Source organism: Castanea sativa, chromosome 9 (genome assembly GCF_040712315.1).
Source record: "Castanea sativa cultivar Marrone di Chiusa Pesio chromosome 9, ASM4071231v1".
NCBI classification, from domain to species: domain Eukaryota; kingdom Viridiplantae; phylum Streptophyta; class Magnoliopsida; order Fagales; family Fagaceae; genus Castanea; species Castanea sativa.
The window spans coordinates 17,902,083-17,929,385 of NC_134021.1; the positions used below are offsets into that span (position 1 = coordinate 17,902,083).

The 27,303-nt window shown below is 33.6% G+C and overlaps 2 protein-coding genes and 1 non-coding gene across 3 annotated transcripts; 2 read left to right on the plus strand and 1 right to left on the minus strand.

The window, feature by feature from the left end:
* The first annotated feature begins 836 nt into the window (after positions 1 to 836).
* On the plus strand, positions 837 to 4,000 carry LOC142611430 (WEB family protein At2g38370). Its single transcript, XM_075783547.1, has 2 exons — positions 837 to 1,173; positions 2,279 to 4,000. Exons 1-2 carry the CDS (start codon positions 964 to 966, stop codon positions 3,767 to 3,769), a joined length of 1,701 nt encoding a protein of 566 aa, XP_075639662.1. The 5' UTR covers positions 837 to 963; the 3' UTR covers positions 3,770 to 4,000.
* A 674-nt stretch (positions 4,001 to 4,674) lies between these two features.
* On the minus strand, positions 4,675 to 4,758 carry TRNAL-UAA (transfer RNA leucine (anticodon UAA)). The gene has a single exon. It is a non-coding gene; the product is annotated as a tRNA-Leu (tRNA).
* Positions 4,759 to 10,052: 5,294 nt separating this feature from the next.
* Positions 10,053 to 22,650, plus strand: LOC142610360 (uncharacterized). Its single transcript, XM_075782163.1, has 6 exons — positions 10,053 to 10,246; positions 11,953 to 12,057; positions 12,893 to 13,035; positions 13,650 to 13,847; positions 21,684 to 21,743; positions 22,253 to 22,650. The coding sequence occupies exons 2-6, from the start codon at positions 11,958 to 11,960 to the stop codon at positions 22,403 to 22,405; spliced, it is 654 nt and encodes a 217-aa protein (XP_075638278.1). The 5' UTR covers positions 10,053 to 10,246; positions 11,953 to 11,957; the 3' UTR covers positions 22,406 to 22,650.
* Positions 22,651 to 27,303: the final 4,653 nt, after the last annotated feature.

The following is a 27,303-nucleotide window of genomic DNA, read 5'->3' on the forward strand; positions in this document are numbered from 1 at the left end:
TAATTTTCGCTTACACTAAAAACAAATTGGTGTATTAGTCAAGTTAAATAAAAAATCTAAGGTTTAATTTCTACGTACATCAAAAATTAATTGATATCTTAGATTGATGATAAAAAACACAATCATCGAAAACCAACATTATAAGGTGTTCAGTTCAATGTTTTATATTCTAAGAATCATGAATAATATTAGAACTACAACTTTTATCATAACTTACTCACATAACAAATCGTAAGCAATAAAATTATGGATCTATATGGACCCATCACTTTTACTATGATTTGCCATGTAAATAAGTCGCGCTACTATCAATTTTTTCCATTGAAAATTGATTTCGTTCTGCACTAGAAATGGACCTCCTCCTTGGCAAAAGAAAAATGCAGTGGTTCTGAGTTCTGACGCGCTTTCATGATGTTTTAAAAGTTAGCATTAAAATTTTCTCCAAAAAAAAAAAAAAAGTTAGCATTAAAAAAGAACAAAACTCAAAGAAGCCCGTTATCTGTATAGTGTATAGTGACGTTGAGAAAATCACTCCTTAAATGGTCCCACACATTTCAAATATCAATGCAAAACTCAGACTCACTCATCGGCTTCTCTCTTTTGTCTTTTCCCACCAGGGCCAAAACAAATTTCCTAAAAAGGGCATATTATATGGTATACTTTCTCCTTCTACACCCAAACAAGGCCTGTAAAATCGGTTATTCACCAAGGTCTTTTAAGTAAAATCAATTTCAAACCAGAAAAACCAAACGTACACTAATCTCTTTAGCTTTTTTTTTTTTTTTTTTTTTTTCTCTCTCTCTCACTCACTCTCTTTTATAGTACCAAGAATACCACCAACCAAACATCATTGTTCTTTAACCCACAAAACACGGCCTACAAGCATTCCCTTCTTTCATGATTCGTTGAACTCTGTTTGGCTCCGAACTCTTTTGTCATTTTGTTTGTCTGAAAAAAACTCCCATGGCTGAAAATCAAACCCTAGGTAATGGTTCAAGTGCAGTGCCTGACCCGGTTGAAACGGGTTCAGATATGAAAATGGACACAAAGGAAGGTGGTTTTAGAGCTGAGGTTGATACTTCTGCTCCATTTGAGTCGGTGAAAGAGGCAGTGACTCGATTTGGTGGACTCGGTTTCTGGAAACCCCACAGCTACAAGCTTACTGAAACTGAGGTCCTCTCTTGTTTTCTCTCTTGGGTTTTTGATAAAGTTTGAATCTTTGTTACAGTTTTTGTTTGAGGGTAAATGGGTATTATTTTGTTCTTCAAAAAGTTGTTGATTTTTGCAATGGGAATAAGTATATTCTCAATTTCACTTAAAAGTAGAGCAATCCATTTCTACAGTTTGTCTAAAAATGTGTGCTTTATCCTGTATGTTATGATTTTTGTTTTTCTTTTCACTTTAGGGTGTGTGGTTTTGGTTCTGAGCTTAGATTCAAGTCATATGATGCATAAGATAGGGGTAATTTAAGGAATAGAGTGCTGTGTACTACATGCCTTTTAATGTCAAATCATTGGATGGCCTTCTTATGTTTTAAGGCCTTAAGGGTTCTCTTTGATGAATCATATGCCTGTAATATTTGTGTTAGAGAGAGTTGAATTATTCACTGGCAGACTAAAGTTGATTCATTTGTGTTAAAACTTAAAAAGCACACAGCAATTTTTAGGAGGAATGTGATCCACCACTGTGTGAAACATGATTTTTGAACATGCTATAATGGGTCTAACTATCTTTTTGAAACATCAATGGGGCTTTTAGAGCTTGTCTTAGATGTTGGTTGCAGGGTGGTTCTTGATCGGTTGCTCTACCTAATATGCATTACATAGAAAGTAGACATGAATTGTACATTGCCTAAATTTGGTTACCATACCTTGTGTTTTCCAATTAATTTTAATCATCTGGCCCTGGAAACCGTAAATGCACAAGTGCATTGGCCAGTAAGCTGCATAGTTGTGCTGCATTGGCCAATAAGTGACATAGTTAAATTTAATTGGAGAATCTAAAATACAATATCTAAGGAATTGTACCTAACCTTTGCCCTTGTACATTCATTTGGTTGAAATTTATATGAATTATATTTTAGTTATCATTGAATATTGCTAGTTAAATGATTCATAATGGGCTCAATTACCCATGTCTGCTATTGGTGGGATGGATATATATATCCTGTATAAATTTAGCACCTGCTGAACTTGATACTAGGCATGGTACTTCATTTCTCTGCATCAGTATGATTTATCATACTGGATAATGTTCTGACAAGTTTTTATATTGATAGAATGACATGGAAGAGGTTGATATGGCAAAACTAGAGGACCAGGCGGCACAGTTGGAGAAAGATCTGATTGTGAAAGAGAGGGAAACACTGGATGTCTTGAAAGAACTGGAATCAACCAAAATGATTGTTGAAGAATTGAAATTAAAGTTACAAAAGGAAGCATCTGAATTTAGTGTGACACTTGATACAAATATGGATGATAAGAACATGATTCCTTTGGTAAAAAAGGGAAACCACGAGAATCAGAATTCAGTGGAAGGTTTGAGCTTGTGCCCTTCTTCAGCTCCAGGTTTAATATTAATGGAACTGAAAAAAGCTAAGTTAAACCTTGGTAGGACTACTACTGATCTTGCTGACATTCGAGTTTCTGTTGAATCATATAACATGAAATTAGAGAAGGAAAGAATCTCACTTGAGAAAACTCGTGATAGGTTAACTCAAAATTCTTCAAAGATATCATCTCTTGAGGAGGAGCTAAACCAAACAAGACTAAAGCTACAGTTGGCAAAAGATTCTGAAATTAAAGTTGGTTCTGATGATGCGTTAGATATCTCAAAGGAGCTCCAAAGATTAAGTTCTGAGGCAGAGCAATTCAAAAAGGTGGGAGAAGCTGCAAAATCAGAAGTTTTGAGAGCAATTTCTGAGATTGAACAGACAAAAACGAAAATTAAAACAGCCGAAATAAGGTTGGTTGCTGCCAGAAAAATGAAGGAAGCAGCTAGAGCGGCAGAAGCTGTTGCTCTTGCAGAGATCAAGGCTCTATCAAACCATGCAATCTCATCTAGAGACAACTTGCAAAAGGCTGATGGAGTAACTCTTTCATTTGAAGAGTACTCTTCTCTAACCGCCAAAGCTCGAGAGGCTGAGGAACTTTCTAAGAAGAGAGTAATAGAGGCTATGCTTCAAGTTGATGAAGCAAATTTATCAAAAATGGACATTTTAAAAAGGGTTGAGGAAGCTACTGAGGAAGTCAAAACAAGTAAGATGGCACTGGAAGAAGCTCTCCACAGAGTGGAAGCTGCAAATAAGGGGAAGCTAGCAGTTGAAGAGGCTCTTCGCAACTGGAGATCTGAGCATGGTCAGAAAAGGCGTTCTGTCCAAAACTCTACCAAGTTTAAAAACCCTTACCCACCTCACCATCGAAGAGACTCCCGTCTACTTGATGTAAATGGACTTAATCTGGTTAGTGATGGAATAACGCCTGTTTTGAAGCCAACCTTATCAATAGGACAGATATTAAGCCAGAAGCTACTTATGCCAGAGGAGTTTGAATCGGGAATGCTGGCAGAGAGAAGATCTGGGAAGCGAAAGGTGTCACTGGGTCAGATGCTTAGTAAACAATATAGTGATCCACCCTCTTGGAAGACTGAGAGGGAAAGTGATCACAAGCAATTCTCTGCAAAGAGAAAGAAGTTTGGATTTGCTAAGTTCTCACTACTTATGACTAAGCAAAGTAAGAAAAAGAAGAAGCCAACTCCAAACTTGAAGTAACACAGTGAGGCCGTGAAGATCACAGTCCAGCACTGACTTCTATTTCTTTGTTCCTAGCCTTCCTTTTTCCCTCTGGTGAAGTTCTTGGTTATGTTTGTATGTCTTTTAGTACCTTGATATTCATTCTACTTATGCTGGTTGTAAAGCTTATTGTCATTTATATATAATCCTTAACCCTCGTTATGGCTGGTCCTAATCATATTTGATTAAAATCCTTTTCCCTCTCTTAAAGTTTCTGGTTATGTTTGTGTGTTTGACTAAGCCTATTTGCTTAAAGTTGAGATAAAAAGTAAGGTAAGTAAGCTTGCAGCAAATAAGTTAGTCATACACTTGGATAGTTTTTCCCTTTCCCAAGTGTAGTGGTTGCTGACTAGTTTATATGTAAGCCTGAAACCTCGAAATGGCTGGTCAAATCCATATTTATGTGCAGGCCAATATGATGCATAGATTAGTTTGGTGCAAGTTGGACTTATTTCTCATGTAATGCTAATCAAATAGCTGCGGGTGTATTGCAGCAGAAGTCGAAACCTTTTTATCTATTCTTTTTGGATAAAAAAGCTGAAACCAATTTTGATTTCACTGCAGTCTTTGAAAAATGTCTTAAACCTGAATATAGATTATTAATGGTTTTTAATAGAGAATTGCTTCCGCAACCAGTAAAAGATTGTTAACTCAATTACTATAAATAAAGGATAAAAAAGCTGAAACCTATTTTGATTCCACTGCATTTTTTGAAAAATGTCTTAAACTTGAATATAGATTAATGGTTTTTAATAGAGAACTGCTTCCTCAACCCATAAAAGATTGTCAACTCAGATACTATAAATAAAAAATATTGTGAAATATTATTTTGTAGTTAGGGTTGCTCAAATTATTATCTAACCAAAGATTCAGATTTACAATAATGCAGGCTGTGGGGTTCGAACCCACGCGCATTTAACATGCAGAAGATCTTAAGTCTTCCCCCTTAACCTCTCGGGCAAACCTGCTGGTTTGATTTCTAATAAACAATAAAAAGAGGTTGACCCCTTGATTTAGTGATTATCATTTGTTAATATATTTTTTCTGGCTGAATTAGCATTTGCTTATATTGGAAAAGGTTATTGTTCCTTTCACATCCTTCACTTTACATGCGAGATAGAGAGAAATATGAAATAATGAAACCAATCAGTAAAAGCCTACCAAATAGAGACAGCACAATGTGACAGATTTCTTTTTCTTCAAAAGCAGACTACATGAGAGGATTTATTTTTTTAATAATTTTAAGGCGGTACTTTTTTTTTTTTTTTGAGGAAATTTAAAGGCGGTACTTATATATGCTTTTTTGGTCGGAATATCCTATTTTATTTTCGTGCTTGCTTCTCCATGCGTCCAAATTTGGGTTCAGCTCCTGTACTTTAAGGTCTAACCTACCTCCATCAAATGACCAATCATTTGAGTGATATTGGGATTTAAGTTTTAACTATTTAAGTTATAATCTGACAGTAATAACATCTTTTATGATGTTTTATGTTTGTAATTCGAATCTCACTGCTACCTTTACTATTTATCTATCTAAATAAAAAATAAAAAATAAACAAAAATTATTTGAGTGATCATATAGGGTTTTACAAATTATATTATGGAAGTTTTTCAAATTGATGCGCAAACTTTTACATACAAAAGTAGAAATTCATTTACCAATCATCTATATATATATATATATATATATATATAACCGAAACTTCTAAAATTCTCATAATTTTTCACGTCAGTACAATATTTAAATATATATATATATATATAAACCGAAGCCTCTAAAACTCTCACAATTTTCTACGTCAGCACAATATTTAAATAAAATTATCATTTCATTTAAATAAAATATTTTTTGTTTAATCCAAACTTAACAAGGAGTGAAACTCTATCTCTCTAACAAATCCAACTTAAACTCAAACTCAAACTCATTATTTTTTTTAAACAAAATTATTTTTGTTTAATCCAAGCTTAACAATGAGTGAAACTTTATCTCTCTAACAAGTCTCTTAAACTTAAACTCAAACTCAAATTCAAACATTGATTATTATTATTATTATTATTATTATTATTATTATTATTATTATTATTATTATTATTATTATTGTGAGGATAAAAGGCTCAAGGCATGTTTTTGGGTCATGGGCTTGATTAGAGGATGCTTACTAGTCTGAGGACAAATTGATGATAATCAGGATGTCAAGCTTAAAAGCCCATGAGCAAATTATTGTGAAATAAGTTAGCAGAAGTAGTCCGAGAAGGGGTATCTCATCAGTTACGTGAAGTGAAGATCAGATGATACGTTATGTTGATTAGATGATATTTTGGAAGGTCTTGTGGATGAAAATATGTTTCACAAGGGGATAGAGAGGAAGTGATATCTGCACAGTAATTGTCAACCTTACAGCTATTATCTAAAAACCACAAGAAGGTGCGGATGGGACAGGTATCCAAGGAAACTGCCTAGAGCTACACGTGGAGAGCGAGAATAAGGGGAGGGGGGATGTATAAGAGTGAGGGAGGTCCCGAAGAAAGGGGATCAAAAGGAGACAAGAGAAAAAAGACTGTAGACATTAAGATCAATAACTGTAATCTGTCTTTAAGAAGAGTGAAATATAAGATCCAGTATCCTCAGCTTGAGTCTGAGGACAATTTCTGGTATATAAACTAGCCCATCATCTTTGTTATTTAAAATCACTAAAACCTAGATTTCAAGTTCACTATCTACAAATTCATTATATTGGGCTTTTTGAGCCTATCCCAATCTTACCTTTAGGTTTGGGTGCAAATTGTGACCTTACAATTATTGTTATCTCTCTACTTCACTAACGTAATATTTTATAATATGATGCAAACATATAGCCATGGATTATTCTTTTGAATGTAACCCAATCTTTTTCTTATATTTTTCTATTTCATAGTCATATATATTTTGTTTTGTTTCAATAATTTCTAAGTTGTGAATCGTTTGATTCTTTAATATTTTTTTATTTTTCAGAAGTTTTAATATCTAAATTTTTAAGTTATTTTTCACAGTATCTAAAATTGTTTGACAAAATTTTTGTAAGCCATTGCATATTTAAGCAATGGTTCCTCATCAAATTGTAACACAAATTGAAGTCATATAAGCGCAAATCATATAATGATGTAATTTCTTAATCAATTTAAGATTTTATAAAATTATTTTAGTCTACCTCACAAATAGGTAGGTTCCTGTACATAGCACGGACTAGCGACTAATTTTCATTATTATAGTACTTTCTGTCTTTTATGATGTTTTAAGTTTGTAATTCAAATCCCACTTCTACCCCCCACTATTTACCTATCTAAAACAAAAACAAAAATAATTTGAGTGATCATACAGTGTATTACAAATTATATTATGGAAGTTTTCCAAATTAATACGCAAACTTTTGTATACAAAATAAAAAATTCACTCACCAATCATATTCATTATTATGGTACTTCCTAAGCCTTTTGGGGATAAAATCCCTTCTCATTTTAATTGTTCAATTCCTTCTAATGTTATCCATATTTGAGAAACGTGGCATTTCTTTGATTTTATACGGTTTATGTAGGTTTTTTTTTTTTTAAGACTAGTTTTTAAAATGTCATGTGCCTTATATTTTTTTTTTGGATTAAATTAGAGGAAATTGGAGGATTTAAATAGGAGGAATAGTTTCCCCAGTATCACATACTATATAATAAAAGTTAGGCTTAGAAATCATGATTATGCCAAGTGACTACTCTCATTAATTAGTAAATTAGTTATATTTTTTGTTAAGATATATTTCATTAATTAAAAGGATAATATTTGACAACTATTTAATTTAGATAAAACTTTATCATTTAAATTTCAACAAATTTATATTCTATTCGAACTAAAAGTTTAGTATAAAAAATTACTAACCTTAAATCACACACAACAACACACATTGTCTTTCTAAAAAAAGAAAAGAAAAAAGAAACTCATGTTTTGACTAAGGGATAAGATTTAACAATAATTTAAAATAAATTTAAATTATATTCAAATTAAAAGTCTATTATCATAAATTTCTAAACTTAAATCCTACACAACCCACTTTTTTGTTTTTGTTTTTTTTCCCTCAAGTTGTATCTTATTAAATTAATATTTTATTAGAACAAAGCTCTCGACTAAGGGATAAGATTTAATAATAATTTAATTTAGATAAAGCTTTTTCATCTAAGTTTTAGAAATTTAAATTTTACTCTAACTAAAAATCTATTATCAAAATTTTCAAAACTTATATATATTCAACCATGGCTTTTCTATACAATATCTCTTAACAAATAAGTCATTCCTATAATTAAATCTCACATAATACATCCCATGTTGTTGTATTTTTTTTTTCCCAAAATGCAAATTACACTTATGTTTTAATCTAAGAAATTTGTCTTACTTATTGTTCTTTACTTTTGAATTTGCTTGTAGGATATTATGTCAAATGAAGTTTACTATAGAGTAGAGGTGGCAAAATTGGACACGATTCTCAAACCTGACATAACACAACATGAAATTAACAGGTTATGAGTTGACGCTTAATGGGTTTGTGTTATATTTAGGTTGACACAATTGACCCGTTTAATAAATAGGTTGGTTAATATTCAACTCATGGAACTCATTTGACTTGTTTAATTAAATGACATTTTACAAATATATCTCTCAAACCCTAGGTGTATAAATTTATTAATTGTTGTGGTTTACTTTGACATATTGTGATTGATTATTTATGATATTGAGATATGTTTTAGTTTTGAATAATTATTTGGGATGTAGTTACTAGTATGTTTTTAATTCTATATTAAAAATATTTATTTTTTTGTTTTTTCATTTTGAAAAAATCGAATAAATAGGTCGATACAACTAACCTGTTTAATAAATGAATCATGTTAGGATTGAGAAATCTTAACCCGTTTAATAAATATGTTGGGTTAGTATTGACCCATATAGTCAGATATTCATAAGTTGACACGACACAAACTTGACATGCAAACACGAATTGCCACCCCTACTATAAAAAAGAAAAACACACATTTAACTTATTGGTTCTCTTATGTAAGTTTTTATTGATTTTTTTTTTATATTTTCAAATTTTGAATTCTTTTGCTGATTTTCGGTTTTGGTTATTGTATTTAATTAGTCATTGTGTTGATTTTGTCAATTAGACTATCACTAGGAAAAAATCAGTAATGAGGAACAACTTTGTTTATTATTATTTGGGCTAGCTAAACCATAGATTAAACATAATCCAAATTGGAATAATCAAACCTATTCTATATCTCATGTTAAGAAATTAACACAAAGTACAAAGAGAATTGAAAATATAAAAATAGATCAACATTAATAAAGTCTAAACTCTAAATAATCAAAACTTAAATTTATTTATTTATTTTATAATTTATAGTTACTAATTATTTAAAATTTTAGTTTTAATTATTTAAAAAATTTTGAACTTACATGTGAATCTTCCTCAAGCAATGTGTCACAAAGGAAGAATGCTAGTTTTGTAATAAAATTGATAATAATGTCTTTAAGGACCCGTCCGATTGGAGTGAAAATGGAGGATGGAAAACAAAAGAAGGAAAATAGACATTTTTCACTGTTCGTTTGGAGAGAAAACAAAGGAAGGATAGAAAACTAAGAGGAAAATTTTCCTCCCGGGCTCACAAATATTTTCCTCCCAAATTGAGAGGAAAACGTTGGGGGAGAAAACATTGCTTCTCATCCCATCCCATCTGGGATGCTTCTCATCTTTCTTTTTTTTTTTCAACGTTACTAAATGTTTTTTTTTTCCATCCTCCCACTAAAAAACAAATTTTAATGCATTATTATTATTATTATTATTATTATTATTATTATTATTTTGAAAAAGTTTCAACCTATGGCATCTGCTCCTAATAATGCTCTTTATTATCAGACTAAGACACCAATTAGTTTTTGGTATAGGTTGAGATTGAACCCCAGATCTCTTATTCAACTAACTGGAACTCACATTATTATTATTATTATTATTTGTTATACCATCAATAATAATATAGATGAAATCCAAATTTGGGATAAGATTTTTTAAGAGTGTCGTGATGGAATGGACAAAACTTATTTATAATTAAATTCAATCACATTGAATTATTATCCTAAAAGAATCATATGATCATTTAATTGGTCTTTTTCTGATGCTGACAAGTGTGCAAAAATCACAAATCTCCAAACATGTAGCTTCTCACACACTAACAAAATCTCATCTAGATGTCTTATATTTTTTTGGTTGACAATATATGCCAACACAAAAAATTGTTCCCAACCCAACTCCCTGAACGACCATTCCACGCATTGCCCAACCCAGCAAGCATTCCAACTCCCAAGGAAACTGAAATTCCCATACTCTCTCTCTCTGTATTTCTCTGTCTCTAAAGCAACCTTGTATTCCAAACCAATCCAAGGTAAAATATCTTTCCTCCTATTATTTCGATTCCCAATCTGCTATTTTTGTTTGCTCCTCCTCACAAACACAAATAACAGAACTTCTGTCCTGAGATTCCCAGATTTGTAACTTCGTTTTCCAAGTTCTGTTTTTTTTCGGTTTCTAAAAGGGTCTCTTAGGTTGTTTTTCTTTACCTTAGTATTTGCTCTTTATGTTAATTTGTTTTTGTTTTTTTAACTGCTTTTCGCTTTTCTTCTACATGTGCCTTTTATTTATATCATACAGGTTTTATTGTTATAATTGTTTCTTATCTTTGTCAAAATTTGTGGTTATTGTATCGCTTATATATGATTTTTAGGATTGGTAATTAAGGTTTTGACTTTTGATTTTTGTCTGTTCAAGTTGATAGATACATACTTTGAACTTTGAATACATATTAATAGAGTTTTGTTAGATTAATATTATGTTTTTTTTATGTTTTGATTTGCATCTATGTCCTGGTATTATTATTATTAAATTTGCAGATTTGCTCTATGTTGTACGGGTAGAAATCCGGTTCTATTTGTAGGTATATACCATGTGTGTATTTTTGGGTCAAATAACAGGATTAATGCTCAGCTTGTTTTAGTAGAAAAATTCTTCCGCATTTTCTGGTGTTCGGTACAACCGAAAACGCAAGTCAAAAGATTTTTTTTTTTGGTAGTAAACGAAAAATAAGCTCGATAGAGCAGAAAAAGTTTTCTGCTTGTTAAGATCAGAAAAACCACTACAAATAGACTCCCAAATACAAATGGTTTATTGTTCATTTTACAGATCACAACCAAACATATAGGAAAACAAGTCAATTTTTTGGAAAAATGAGTCATTTTTCCAAAAAAAAAAATGAAGGGTTTTCTGTTGAAACAAATGGAGTGCAAAACCTTTTGCTGTCCATTTTTTAGTGGTTGTATGTCATTGGCAGGCCTAGACATTTATGACGGTTCAGTTAGAAGCTCGTTTAGGGTTATTTGCAAATCAAAGATCTAACGCCGTAATGGCAGTTTAAGTATTTAGAGTTTGTTAAGCATAAATTACCCCAATCACAGGTTATTTGGGCTTGTGGCTGCAGGCTGATATGTGCATATTGGCGTTGATAATGAAAAAGCTGATGAAGAACAGTGTCAAGTTTTATTTATTAGTTTACTAATTTAAGATCATCAATAGGGCTAAAAGAAGCTAGTATCAGTAGACACGATCATACTAGGATTGGTGATAACATAATGTTTAGCAGTTGGCTAGGTGCTCGCAATCACAATTGCAGGGTGCCTTGAAATGGTTGCCAATGATAAGGAGATTTGACAATTAATATAATGCTAGTGAGTAGAATGTTTCAGCTGTAACCCTATTGGGCTGAGCCAAAACTTAAAAGAATTTCGAAGTACAGGGGTTTTATTACTAATTGAAATATCTAATTTACATCTTCACTCCAATATAAGTGTAGGTCCAACATGCCAGCCCTTGGTATGCATCTTAAGCTCACTGTTTAGCTCTTACTTTTACTGTATTTTGCATAGGGCTTAGGAATATCTACTGACAACAAACATATTAACACTGGTTTCTCATTTTATTACAAATTGTAAAATCCTTCTTGACAATTATAATATATTGTATTTTGTAAATGATTCACTAACAATTATTTTGCAATATTTGGTTATAAAAATTTTTGTTGAATGGTTGTGATTTCAGGCACCATGAACATGAGAGTTGGGCTCTTATTTGTATTATTGTTGGGTGCTAGCTGGGCTTCTGATGCTAGGCAACTGGAGAGTGTAAGGATCTCTAAAATATCAGGTAAATATTTCAACAGAATTTTTAACTTTGTTCTTGTTGTTGACCATTTACTTCTTTTAACTTCATAGTTCATAATTATCATTGTGTAACAGTTCAAGATGCAAATTTGATGCCTTATGTACTCTATTGAATATTCCTGTTTTGAAAGAAGGGTTGGCTTTTTTGGAAGTCCGCAGAAATAGCTTAAGTCCAGCATGCCATAATTTGCTTTCTACTAGTTCAAGAGAACACTTTAAGTCCAGCTTAGCCCTGTCAGTTGATTGGATAACATTTGTTACCCTAAGTGTCTAATATGTTGTCAATGGTAAACCATACCTTTGGTAGCACTTTGACTTAGCTTTTAGCCAAAAATATGCGTGCGCACACAGACACACAAACACACAAAAACATTCTTACACTCTTTTACCTTTGACCTCTAGGGCTTTCCAGGTTTAAGTAGAACAAGTAGCTTTATTTCAGGACATGATATACTGGTAATAATAGGTTGGGTTGAACTTGGTATCAATCTCCTTTAGAGAAGTGTAGGTTGTCTGGAGTGCAATGCCTAGTAAGATATTGTATCTCCCAAAAATGACGGTTCTAAATATATGTTCTTTGACATTTAGTAAAACTTGATGCTTTGGGAATTGGGATGTAAAGGTAAATACTTCTAGGGTCATCAAACTATGGCATTTTTCCCAAAAAAAAAAAAATGTTAAAAATAAGATCTAGAGTAATTTGTCATTTGACATGAATGTTCCCGTCGATCTTATCTTATTGCAGAAGGGAATAGTCTTTCTTGATATGAAAATGTTACAAAATGGATGACATTGACCGAGTGGTTTTTTTGGTTCAGTTTCCAGGAATGACAATTTGTGCACATTGTGCGAGGAGTTTGCTTCCGAGGCAGTTGATTACCTTGCTGAAAACAAGACCCAGACCGAGATTATTGAATTGCTTCGTGTGGCTTGCTCTAGTGTAGGCTCTTTCAAACGGGAGGTAGTCACATCTTTTTGTTGAAATTTATATTAGATGAAATGTAATTATGTTTCAAAACAGTTAGCCTCTTCCCTGAATGGGGAAAAAAGTTTTGATGATCTCAGCCGCCTTTCTTTCTTTTCCTTATATTTTTTTTAGCTTATTCCATGAACTCCAAAAGGCAAGAGGTGGAAAAAAAAGGGTTATGGCTATCTCAGCCATCATAGTAATAATAATTTTTTTATTGCCAAGTTGCCATGGTTATTAAGTGCTCACGCTCATTGATTTATTTTGAATCTATCCTATGTAGTTAGGTTGATTGGTCAATGTGCCTTCATGTGCACCAGTTGGATAGCTGTAGATTGTATATATTGTAAGTACCACGCAGTGTAGACAAGTACTGGTAGCAGTATTGTAAAGTGCTGTTTACTTGATTGCAGAAATAAAGATAGGATAAACATGGTAGTGGAATAAGTACCTGCTCTCTAAAGACATGAGATTTTTAATGTATAGAAGCTTGTAAAATATTGTGTTTAATCTTAAAATTTTGAGGGTGTCTGTTCCCCCTCTCATTTTCTCCTCAAAGAAAAATGCTTCAATCTAATTTTTTATTTTATTGTTTTTGTATTCCACAGTGCGTCACTTTGGTGGACTATTACGCTCCTCTCTTCTTCTTAGAGGTTTCCAATGTACAACCTGATGTGTTTTGCCGAAAGGTCGATCTCTGTAAACAAGTTGCAAGGATTTCTTCTCAACTTCACGAAGACAGCTGTGGGCTTTGCCACCATGCTGTTTCAGAAGTATTAATTAAGTTGAAAGATCCTGACACACAGGTATGTACTTGCATCATTTGCTAAACATAAAATCAAAAAAAAAAAAAATCAAGTAATTTATGCAATGTAGAAACAAATGTTTACCTTTTCTGACCTATGGCATATTTTCCATATTCTTACATTTTCAACCAAAAAGGAAAGGAAAAGAAAAATAAGGGGGCCGGGGGGGGGGGGTGGGGGGGTTAAGAAAGAAAGAAAATCAATGTGCTCTCTACCTCTTAGTTAATGTCAATTCTTGTGGATGTTATCTGCTTGTCTGTTATGAAAGGTTAACAGGTTAATTTATGCTGTGTTTGGAAGAAGTAATTGATATTTGAATGAAAAATATAAAATTATGGGATTGTAAATTCCATAATTTAAAATTTCAGTAAGTACTAGTTTTGTTGTTTGGTATAAAGAAGGAAATCCAGTTTATCTAAACAGATAAATTTAAAACTACATTAACATTTAACTGCGTTGTTTTGCATTGTTGTTTGTCTTCACCTGGCAATGTAGAAAAGAACTTCAATAGCACAGATCATCAACAGGCAAAGCAAAACTGTTATTAACATATCATCCAGTTTAAATCAGATGTTAGGATTTCTACTACCCATTGCTATACTTTCTTCTAAATCTCAGTCATCCTGTTGTATCCTCAAATAGAATGCCAAAAGCACTAAAAAAACAAAAAGGAAAACATTTTTTCCCCTTGGTTGCATAGTATGAAGCTTCTACACTCTCTCTCAAATCCTTTCCTCCATAGCTACAACTACCAACTCTAGCTATGGTAGATATTTCATGGAACTCTTAGTCTTAGATACCACAGGATCAATGATTTCCCAAAATCTCAAAATCTGAATTGTAAGACAGGCCTCCTTGTCATCCAAAGCCTTAATCATGTTCTCTAATCTGCCTTTGAGTCAATACCTTTCACTACATTGGAGAATCTCACTTATGGGCGTGGGATTTTTTAGGTGAAGAACAAAAGGAAAGTCCAAGCTACACCAAATTGGGGGTGTTGAGCAGAGGTGTAGGTGTAGGTGTTTTACCTTTGCTAGGTGACATTTTGGGGTAATTTGGGAAGAATGCCTTCATTGGCAGAATTTTGAGCCCTCAAATCCCATCTACAATTCCTGCTTGATTTTTAAAATTTCTTTCTATGCTATACCTAAACAAGGGGCTCTCATAAAATTTAAAATTCTGTGTTTTTAGTAAATTCTGTTAAAAATTTCCATGTCCAAACATGACATTAAAGCTACTGCTAATACTTACTAGATGAGTAAATCAATCTTCCCACCCATGTTTGATTGCTGTTTCATGGATAAAGGCCCAACCAAATGAGAAACGACTCCGAACTGGCAACGCTTACTGTTTATTTTAGCTTTTAAGTAATCAATCACAAACCCTCTTTAAATTGTAAGCCAACTTCACCAATATCAACGCCATCCAAAAGTAGAAGAAGAAACTAAACGTACAGCCAGAAATTGATATATTTTTAGACCAGTGGCCACTACTTCAATTAGATTTTGTTTTATAGCCTGAGTAGCTACACACAGATTATTTAAAGATCACATTTTCAGCTTTTGATTGTCTGTGTAGAAAATCTGTTGGTATTTCCGATTTTTGTTTAGTTTGCTGACTTTGGAGAGGTAATATCTATATAAAAATTTGTTTGGGAGTGATAAAGTGTGAAAGCTCACTTAGTGTGTAAAGCACTAGAGAATGTTTAGACTCCCAATTTCAAAATAATCAAAGCAAGCTTATATTCAAACAATATATGTGCGGAATATGAAATATAAGCAATACTCAATTTGGCAAACTACTTTAACACATAATTAATCACAAACACAGTAGCAATTAATGGTTAAAGAATAAGAGAAGAGAAATGCAAACACAAGGATAACACCTGCACATGTTATTGAAGAGGAAACTGAAGAATTCGGCGAAAACCTCTCTGCCGCTCTCCAAGCGGTAACATGATCCACTAGAAAATTAGTTGGGATACATGAATAGCAATAAACTCTCTAAGCCTAATCTACCCGATGCACCTAAGCCCTCCAAGCTTCTTGCTCCAACAAGGTTAAGCCTAACCGTGTCTTTCTAACTTTCTGGATCCCGCAATAAGCTCCATATTACATCCGTCATCCTTGGCATCTTCCAATGCTTTCCAAGCTCCAAAAACTCTCAACACTCTAGGTGGTTGTGAGTTGTATTTGGGTACAAATCTCCTCTCAATGGGTATAACAAAGGGAGAAGGAATGAGAAGAGACTACAAAGATTTCTCTTTAAGAATGAGTAGCTCTCTCTCTAATAAGGTGGGTGTGTTGATGAAACCTCTCTTAGGATTTTTCTCTTAATAGGCTCCTTACCATTTCTGTAAGTAATGAGAGTATATATAGTATGAGTGATGGGAATACGAAAAGTCACAATTTTCAGTTTAACAGGGGAATTTCGCAGGTCACTCACGACTGGTGCAAGTCGCGAATCCAAGTCGCGAGTTAACCTCCTAGATAGGTTGTATTGAGTTGGATACTTGGCCTGACTGTTCACCTTCCTACATGTGCTTCTCATGTGACCTTTAGCTGTCTTGATCAAATCTTCACCATTTAATACTAAACCAATTACAAATAAATCTCACAAAAATACAATGAAGTAAATTTATGCAATTACAACACTTTTTTTCATAGAATAAGCCAACATTAATGTTATGAGAAAAAATATAACTTAACAATCTCTCCCTTTGACTATTCCGTAACAAAACACCCTAAGAGAGACTCTAGACTTAAACATGAGTTTGGAAACCATGACAAAACTCACCCACGCCTAAATCTAGAAGCTGTGATGAACTTGGAACATATATACCTGTAACCTGCACAAAACACATTAGACTCTCAAGGTAAAGCAAGTAACAAAATGACAAGTATAATGTAACAAATAAATAGTGATCAAGTAAACATGATGTGAAATAGATGAGCAACTTGATCATACACCAAAATAGACATAAAGAAATGACTACAATGATCACATAGTAAAGCAAATGATCATCCGAACATGCATTCAATGAAGCATAATAGTATAAGAATTAATGCATGTCCAACACACAAACATGATGCAATGAGAACAACAAAGTATAGATACTAAACATAACTCAAAGCACCATAAAGAAAAACAAACAAAATAGAGTTTTCTTATTAACACAATGTTTTCTCCCCCTTGGTATATGCATCTCTCCTATGGAAAATCTCCCCCCTACAAATGTGCACGAGAAATAAAATTTCTCCCTCTAAGAATGTGCACAAGAGTCATATAGAAATGAGAAAACTCTCCGGTATACTACTCTAGAGTATACTCTCCTCCTTTTTTACATGAATAGACAAAGAGGTCAAGGAGAATGAAGGAAAGATATGAAGATATGAACAAGGATATTGATACATGAAGGGTGCAAGATGAATGAAAAATGAAACTCAAATAAAAGACAAAACAAAATGTTACAAAGTATAAGGTAAACATGACATGCTAGGATGAAGAGACAAGGTATAGACTAATGCATGACAAGGGCAGCAAAGGTGTGTGCAAGAGTTGGCTATGTGCAATGTATGACCAAAGCATGGTAAATGCACATGTGGGGCAATGTGTGTTAAATACACAATCAATGAATCAAACATGTTCCTAATGAGGAAACTTGAAAAACTCCAAAGTTTGGTACTCATCAGAGTCCAAATAAGTTAGGCATTTTCTCAAACACTTAGTGTGCACATTATGAACAACAATGTAAAACTATGCATGAACATTATGAAATCCACCCTTAATACATGTTCTTTTTGCTACAAGGGGCCAACATCCAAAGCAAATCATCAAGAGAACCAAATCTTATACAAAAATTTGACAAAAATTAAGTGTTCCTAACCCCTGTGATGAAAATCCCAACCAAAAGCACAAAAGCTTTCAAAACATAATTTAAGGATCAATATCAATGAAAAAAGTTTAGAATTACCTTAGAGATGTTAATGGAATGAAAAACCATTCAAATTAATTGGGTTTTGATGTAAAAATATTGAAAGAGGGGTTTTAGAAAGAATTGGAGAGGTTTAAAACAGGTTTCCCACAAAAAGCCCTTTAAAAAGCTGTTTCTGGGCGTTTCGCGACTGGGCGAGTTGCGAATGCCTCTGGATGAACCCATGACTCGCGAATGAGTCGCCAAAATGAGTGGCCAAAACTCGCGACTCGCAAGTGAGTTGCCAAAACAAGTAGCCAAAACTCGCTACTCGCGAGAGTAGCCAAAACGAGTAGCCAAAAATTCTGACACCTGTTTTTCAACACAAAACATGCTTAAAACAATGAAAAACAAAGTAAGCACTAAACATGAACACAAAGAGTGATAAAAATCACTTCCAAATATATACAAAATGATCAAATATTTTTTTAGTTTGATCAAACATGTAGTTGAGCACACATACAACACATTTAATCAAGTATAATCAAACAAATGAATAAGATATTCATTGAACATTAGACATGTGTGTTGTGTGTGAATATCAAATATGGAATAGTCCTTAGTTTAGAGTGAAGCTTCAATGATCATTCAATCAAGTCATACACAGCTAGTACTAAGTTAAATGGTCTATATCAATTATAGAAATGAACATATATGACCTCCCATAAGAAAATGATTACATATCTTTTCATTTGACTTCTTATAATTCATAACATTTGATCTTTTTTTTATTTTTACACATCTTTTTGAGACCGATGCCTGAAATTTTTTATATTTCAATTTGATGAACAAGCCTTTGGCTTTTGGCACTATACATTTCAATACACGTAGCTTTCCATTTTTCCTAGTCAAATACTAGTTTGTGCGACGACTTTTTCAGCTCAATATCTCTTTTTGATATTTTGACATTGGTTGAGCTCTTAAGCAAAGAAATGAGTGGGAGGAGATATATGCACAAATCTACGCATGTATCAAAACCAACATGACTATTGACTAATAATTCATAATAATCTTGAAGATCGATTTATAACAATCACACATAAATGTCAAGATTTTTTCCACAAAGATAGATGTACATACATAATAAGCTAAGTTCATAAATGCACTAAGCCATTTGTACGAAGGTACTAGGCCAAACACACGTTTGATATGTACTCAAACATATACGATCAAACTTTTTAAATTTTTCACTTTTGATATGGTTTTGGATTTAACTAAAACATAAAAGTAAGATAAAAAACTAAAGCAATGCATACAAATAAATGCAAGATGCACAAATGCATGAATATATAGCATTTAATGCATGAAGGGTCCTACAAAAATCGAAAGAATTAGATCAAAGATCAAAAGAGCAAAAACCTCAACCGTAGGAACCCTTCCTCATCCAAACAAAATGATTGTTTGGAATGAGTGTCCCATGAGAAGTGAGACGAGGGTTGGAAGAATGAGAACCGAAAATGCACATAGACAAGGAGTTAAAAGCATTAAACACTTTCTTTAACAACATGCTATTTTCACTCAAAACTGGTTTACCATTTTTAGCTTAACTTCCAAGAAGCTCAAGTTTCTTTTTTCTTTTGATTCTTTTAAGAGCATGAAACCTAGAGTAATGAGGTCTTAGATGACCAAAAGCATCACAATGGTGACAAACAGTGTGTTTAGGTCCACTAGGCTTTTTGGGAAGGGATCTAGCAACATGGTTTTATTCTCTTTTTAGCTTATGACATTGAGGTCTTATATGACCAATCACACCACAATGGTGACAAGTTGAAGCAAATTTAGATCCATCCAAAACTTTAGGTTAAGGCCTAAATGGAGGCTTTGACTTAATAGCCTTTCCTCCACCTTTTAATTTCTTTTATGTGGAGGAATGTGCATCGATTTGTCCTTTGAGGTAGAACACACAATAGACACAAAATTGGGCACCACAACATGATTACAACAAATATTTTCATCTTTTTTAGCAATAGGTTTAGCAATCAAATACTTGACATGCATCTTAAGATATTCATTTTCATATTTCAGCTTATCAACGAGTTTGTTAGACAAAACAAGTTTAGCATCCAAGTCCACATTCAAGCACTCAAAACTCCTTTAGTTTTTTAGGAGAATTTTCAGCAAGTTTGTTATACTTTTCAATCAATTTGTTGGATTCATTAAGCTTAGCAATCAAATCATCATTTTCAAAAAATAACTTGCTCAAATTCTTATGAAACTTTTTAGCCTTTTTCTTCAAGAGTTTGATGTTAGGAATATCAACAACACCCAAAGATTCATGTAACATAGCATCACAATCATGAGGATTATCATTTATAGACATTTTCACAAACACGTGGCATGTTACATTCATCAACATCCAAAACATGCATAGAAACATACAAAGCACTATCCATGACAAATAACACAAGGGGTCAATGATCACACTTAGGTATTTAAATCAAAACAAGTGTACCTGCTCTGATACCAATTGAAAACTCACTTAGTAATGTTTATACCACATTTCAAAATAACCAAAGCAAGCTTATATTCAAACAATATATGTGCAGAATATGAAATATAAGCAATACCCAATTTGACAAACTACTTTAACACATAATTAATCACAAACACAACAACAATTAATGGTTAAAGAGTAAGGGAAGAGAAATGCAAACACAAGGATAACACCGGCACGTGTTATCGAAGAGGAAACCGAAGAACTCGGCGAAAAATCTCTTCGCCGCCCTCCAAGCAGTAATATAATCCACTAGAAAATTAGTCGGGATACATGAATAGCAATAGACCCTCCAAGCCTAATTTACCCGATGCACCTAAGCCCTCCAAGCTTCTTGCTCCAACAAGGTTAAAACTAATCATGTCTTTTCTAGCTTTCCAGATCCCGCGATAAGCTCCATATTGCATCCGCCATCCTTGGCATCTTCCAATGCTTCCCAAGCTCCAAAAACACTCTCAACACTCTAAATGGGTGTGGGTTGTGTTTGGGTACAAATCTCCTCTCAATGAGTACAAATCTCTCTCTCTAATAAGGTGAGTGTGTTGTTGAAACCTCTCTTAGGGTTTTTCTCTCAATAGGCTCCTTACCATTTCTGTGGGTAATGAGGGTATATATAGTACGAGTGATGGAAATACGAAAAGTCACAATTTTCAGTAAAACAGGGGAACTTCGTGGGTCACTCGCGACTGGTGCAAGTCGCGAATCCAAGTTACGAGTTAACCTCCTGGACAAGCTGTACTGAGCTAGACACTTGACCTAACTGTTCACCTTCCTACATGTGTTTCTCATGTGACTTTCTGCTGTCTTGATCAAATCTTCACCACTTACTACTAAACCCATTACAAATAAATCCCACAAAAATATAATGAAGTAAATTTATGCAATTATAATATTTTTTGTCATGGAATAAGCCAACACTAATGTTATAAGAAAAATCTTAACTTAACGAAGTGCATTACAAATATATATATATATATATCCAGATTGTAAATTTGATAATAGAATTTTAAATTAGTTATGTAGTTGCAATATTTCTACCAGCTTGTGTTAAAATATTATAATTTTAACGTGTTTACAGTTGTTGGCATTTGGTTTGTGTGATTGTGATATTTCTACAAAGTTATGTTTTTTTTTTTGTTGAACTGGCTAGAAGCTTATGTAAAGTCATGACTTTTATTGTCAAAAAAATGTAGTTTTTGTATGCTCTTTTTGTACAATTTTACTGCTATTCCATCGTTGTTTGGATCAATGGAGAGATATATCTTACAATGTTAAAGGATATCTCCAGGCCTAAAACACACAAGCACTGACATACCATTAAGCTTACTGCTGAATATACTACTAACATCTTATATTGCTTTCATTTCAGCTAGAGATCATTGAGTTGCTTTTGAAGGCATGTAATTCTATGGAGAACTATGTGAAAAAGGTAAGAACAGTTTTAAGAAATTAATTCAAAAATGTAACTGCCCCACTATGTTGTATCAGAAGTGAGATTCCAATAATAGCAGATGCCGTCTATGGATTAATAATTGTCAGATATGACATTCTATTGTTCTTGGCACCATTCACAATAAAATCTCCATGATCACATGACCTAGTTGGTGTGCATAAATTTAATGCATGATTATTTTGTTTCTGATGGCCTTTTAATCTCTGTGGAGGGTCTTAATAATGGTTCTCATTTTTCAAAAAACATGAGAACCAAATAGGCAACATTATGATGAATTTTCCACAAGCATGCTATCTGTTGGCCTTCTAAAGGTCAGTAAGTGGAAAAGGAAAAATACTACCAAGAGTATGAGCAGGCTTCTGCATAGTTTCTAGTATTTAATTGAAACGTGTTCTGAAAGTTGATATTTATGATCAGAGGAAAGTTTTACTTAGTATTTCATTAAACCATATATTTTTTTTTCTAATATTTATGTTCTTTGGCAGTGCAAGAAGATGGTTTTTGAATATGGACCTCTGATCCTAGCCAATGCTGAGAAATTTCTGGAATCGACAGACATATGTGTCACACTTCATGCCTGCAATTCGTCTATAGAAACGAGCAAGGAACTGGAAGCAGTCATGGTGTCTGATTCTTAATTAGGGCATAACAAATCTGGTGGAATGAAAATGCAGTACAGACTTGCTATTTATACTTTCATTCTGAGATGTGTGTGTATAATAATACAAGGACAAATGGTGTTTTTCATGTACAATATGTGCTCAAAAATTCAAATGCTTGTATGAAGATTATTTCATCTTGCAATGTCTATATCATAGTTTCTAGGAGTACTGTTCCTTACTGCAACTGAACAATAATAAACAGCATAGTCTTGGTTTTGGTTTCTTGGTTCCTATTTCTAAAAGCACTACACGTTGCTGTAAATGCCGTTATTGGATTAGAAATGGTTATAGTAAAGCTTTTGTCAAACCCAAACTTTTAAAATATTTTACCTATCAAATTCTCATCGAACCCTATTAAATTTTAGCAGTTCCATCGCAAACTCGACCTATTTATATTTGCAAGGCTTAAACCATTTTGTTTATCTTACCATGAGTAGGGTCAAACAGGCGGATGATCAAAAGTTAAACATTGAAAATAGTCAAAATACTATTTTTAACAAGATTTAAACATTAGTAAGCACTTTTCTACTAAATTACACAATATCATGAGAGAGAGAGAGAGAGAGAGAGAGAGAGAATTCTTTATCACAGAAACCCTAATTTTTTGTGTTTTAAAATTAATGATAGAGGCATTTTAGTAATTTAATATAAAAACGAACTCATTTTTCTAACCCATAACAGTTTAAAAAATGTAAACTCAAGCCCATTTAAAAATTCCAAAACTATACTATCAGTATTAGGGAGGGTCTAGTTTGGTTGTGAAACCCACTAAAGTGAACGTATTGCCATCCCTATTTAAGATGCACGCTAACACGTGCATGCTACACCATTTTTCAAATGATCGAATCTTTGCATATGCAAATTATAGTCTCAATATCTCTTTGTTAATTCATTTACATCAATATGTTCTATTATCAGATCCTTTAATTGCAAAAGAAGATTTACTTTGAGAAAAGTCAACTCATTGCCATCCCTATTTAGGATGTGCGTAAACATTTGTACACTACATTACTTTTTAATGGCCTGAATCTTTGCATATGCAAATTGTAGTCTCAATATCTCTCTATGGATTCATTGACATCAATATGTTTGTAGATGTTCAAATTTTTTTTTTTTTTGCGAGTCTAGTAGGGAGGAAGGCCCAAAGTCGTGGGCAAAAGAAAGTATTGTGGAAATGCCATTAAGCAAGTGGCAAGAATAACGAATAGTGGGTCAAAAAAGTAAATAAATGGATCTTGAAGAAGTAAGTGAGCCTAGAAAGGCCTGAAAGAAAGTAACAACAAACCCATGGGCTGTATGGATGTGGAAAAAATGAGAATGGGTCACAGCTGCTACAGCAGGCCCAAAGTAGTGCAAGTAAAGAAAGTAAGGGACAGTGGAAAACCCATGAACCCCAAGGGAAAGGTGAGAAATACTTGGGCCGAGAAAGCCAAAGAAGTTAGTAAAAACCCATGGAAAACATATAATTGAAAAAAGGTCAAGGACGTCCAAAAGAGTAAGCCGGCCGAGGACGCCCAAGTGGAAGTTGGTGGGACAATGGAAGCCCACAAGTAGCAAAAGGCCCAGTGAGATCATTGGGCCCTTAGAGAAAGAATAGACAGAAAAGGTCTAAAGTGGCCCAGCAGGCTTTGGTCAAGTAGGCCTCACGGCAGACATAACAGAATTGTGTGGCAGGAAGCAAGTGACGGGGGCTGGGAATAAAAGCTTGAAACGACCCACGAACAGGCATGGCCCAGCTCTTAGAAGATGCAAGCCATAAATGATGAGTCAAGCGAAACAACCCACGATAAAAGAAGCAAAAAATGAGCAGCAGACTGGGCAGTTTGACGTTCAGACCACAGCAGACAGATGAGCAGCAGGCGAAATTTGAATAAGCATGGAGGCAAGACACACGCAAGGCCCAGACATCACCAGCCTGTAGCCAGCCAGTACAGGAAATGATAAGGTCATGGGTCAGAGGTAAGGGGGTATGGTCTGGCGGTGGGGAGGGGGAAAAACTCATTTTTGTGTTTCTAGCTCAAGCCCTTTTGGAAGCAATGTCCTGCTAGGAAGGCATATGACCCAAAAGAGACAAGGTTGAGTGAGAACCACTAGGTGCATGTCATGAGAAATAGAGGGAAGGAGAGTATTCACACCATGGCAGGTAAGCATGCCAAAAGGAGCAAACAAAAAGAAAAAACCTTATCTGACTGAGGCGAAGTGGTACTGGCTGGGTAACTGATCAGTCAGTGATGGTCGGCAAAGAAACCCATGCCAGACAAAAACTGTTAAAGGCTAAAATGGTAAAGACCCAAGCTCAGCTAGTCCTATATAAGAAGCCCTACAGTGCACGACTAGGAGGACGGCAACCTTTGTAACATAGTGGCTAGAATCACCAAAAACAGGGGAATAAGAAAAGAGAGTAAAAAACGAAAGAAAAAGAAAAGGTTAAAAGAAACAGAGAAAAAGAAAGAGACGGAGGGAATAGAGCGATTGACATGCACCAAATGGATTAATCTCCCTCTCCCCCTTCAATCCATGCCCTCTGGTAATAAGAGGGGAGAAACTTCATTCAACCCAAGTCACTTAGGCCTATTCCTTCAAAGCAGCTAATTTCCTCCTCAGAGAAATTAGTCACGTTGAGGGAGTGGTTCCCTTTCCTGACGTAAACTCTGTGGAACAACTTATCGCGGCAGACTGACATTTGTTTCTTTAATACACTCCTGACTCTCCATCTAACATTTATTATTTCGATACTATAGTGTAAAACGGTCACCCTTCATTAAGGCCCACTGACTATTTTGCTTAAGTCCCTATTATTATTTTTATTATATTTGTCTGTTGTAGTTAACGTGATAGTTCTGTCTGCTGTAAAGATCTGATTACCAAATGACATTGTTTGCGCACAAGCCGAACTAAGAAGGTTTGCTTTCGGACCAGTCTCAATTCCTCAACCCAAAAAAAAATTTTGGGCCTAGTGTAGCAACAGACGGCCTAACCCAACACTTGCAAAAAAGGCCCACACAATGTTCTATTCTCAAATTCATTAGTTGCAAAAGAAGATTAATTTTGAGAAAAGTCAACTTATTGCCATCCGTATTTATTAGGATGCGCATAAATATGTGCGCACTACATTACTTTTCAAAGACTTGAATTTTTGCCTACTCAAATTGCAATCTCAATATCTTTTTGTGTACTCATTCACATTAATATGCTCTATTTTCAAATTCTTTAGTTGCAAATTTACTTTAAGAGAGGGAATGCAAAATTGCACTAGTTCACATCAATCTTTTTTCTCCTTCATTAAAATTATTAAGCTAATCTTATCCTAGGTTAAACTCTATTATTAAATTTCTAAGAAGTTAAAACTACTATTTCAATAAAAATTCTATTACTAAAAATAATTCATAACAAATCACAATTTATTTGAAATTATTTTAACAATATGTTAAGAATTGATCTTACACAATACGTTTCCTCATATAACTAAAAAATAATTTTGCTTTTATGTTTATTATTTATTATTCAATTTTGATGATATTTTGTGAATTCTTTTAATCTTTTCTTTGCTAATATATGAATTCAATCAGCCCATACATTGTACAATATTGCTTAAGTATACATTAGTTTCTTTATTAAATTCAAATATATAATTGCATTGACAAATTAAACACACACAATGTCATCTACACAAAAATCAAATCCAATACAATTACGTTTTTAAATTTAATTAAGGAACCTAATGTGTTACACCTGTAATACCGTAACTAAGTTTTGCTCTATTACTATTAGTATATGAATTGTTTTACCCTATACACAAGTCAATGGATTAGCTGATTGCCGACATTATTTATTCCCATAATCCTGATCAATATCAACTTGAAATCTATATCTTATTAATTCTTAACGTGTTCAATACTTCAATGATTCAATTACGCATAATTGAACGCACACATATATGTAGCATACAAACGCACGGTAAATTAACTCTTGTAGCACAATCTTCACGTTCATAATATGTTGTCGCAATTGTGCACTCGTACTATAGCTTCTTGACGTATTCAATTACGAGTGATGAGTGAATCCACTTGCAAATTGTGAAGAGGGTCCAGAAGTATGAACAAAGTCACAATCACAAAGATGCCAACTTGCATTACGTAATGAATGGCTTCTACTTGAAATTTCTCTTACAAGTTGCATTACCTTTATGTTAGTCCTTTGAAAAGAACAATATATGTCACAGATTTCACGTGGTTATAATTTCGGCGGAGTTGGTAAAAATATCTTTAAGCTTTTTCATACGGATTTTGCTCGTTGCGTCAGTGCACTGGACGTGGCACAGATATAACATTTGTTAACAAATGGCCATGTGTTGCTTTACCCTTTTCATCAAACAGTTGTGGGTAAACCTTGACCAACCATTAATTTGTTTAAACCTGGTCCAAGATTAAATTGATTTTCATAGAAGTTCCTCTACTTTGCACTATTCGCTTGTTGAAAAAGTACGAGGAAAAAAAAATGGGAATACAGAAACATTTTACTTGTAAAAAGCACTACCCATTTATTCCTCCTCGATTTTCTTTTCCGTGTATGGAAATATATAGGATGCATAATTAAAAGACTATAATATCTGGTTTTGACAAATTTGTAAAAAGCACGATTGTTTGAGTTGAAGTTTTTACTTAATCATTATAGCATGCTTGTCATCTGAGTACATAGATTTATTTGTTAATATGTTTCACTAGAAAACTAGGGGAGCTGTGATGTGGATTGTTATTGAAATTTTTTTAAAGCTTTTTAGTAACCAAATTATGTTTTGTAGTTGTTTTACATGTATGGTAACTAATCTGAGAAAGTGTTTTTACTTTTTAGAAGTGAGAAAAACGACAAAATAA

Bases quoted from the DNA above. Each gene is read 5' to 3' on its own strand.
- LOC142611430 (XM_075783547.1), top strand. From the start codon at position 964: ATGGCTGAAAATCAAACCCTAGGTAATGGTTCAAGTGCAGTGCCTGAC. The intron at 1,174-2,278 runs GTCCTCTCTTGT...TTATATTGATAG, and splicing joins ACAAGCTTACTGAAACTGAG to AATGACATGGAAGAGGTTGA.
- LOC142610360 (XM_075782163.1), top strand. From the start codon at position 11,958: ATGAACATGAGAGTTGGGCTCTTATTTGTATTATTGTTGGGTGCTAGC. The intron at 12,058-12,892 runs GTAAATATTTCA...TTTTTGGTTCAG, and splicing joins AAGGATCTCTAAAATATCAG to TTTCCAGGAATGACAATTTG. The intron at 21,744-22,252 runs GTAAGAACAGTT...GTTCTTTGGCAG, and splicing joins TGGAGAACTATGTGAAAAAG to TGCAAGAAGATGGTTTTTGA.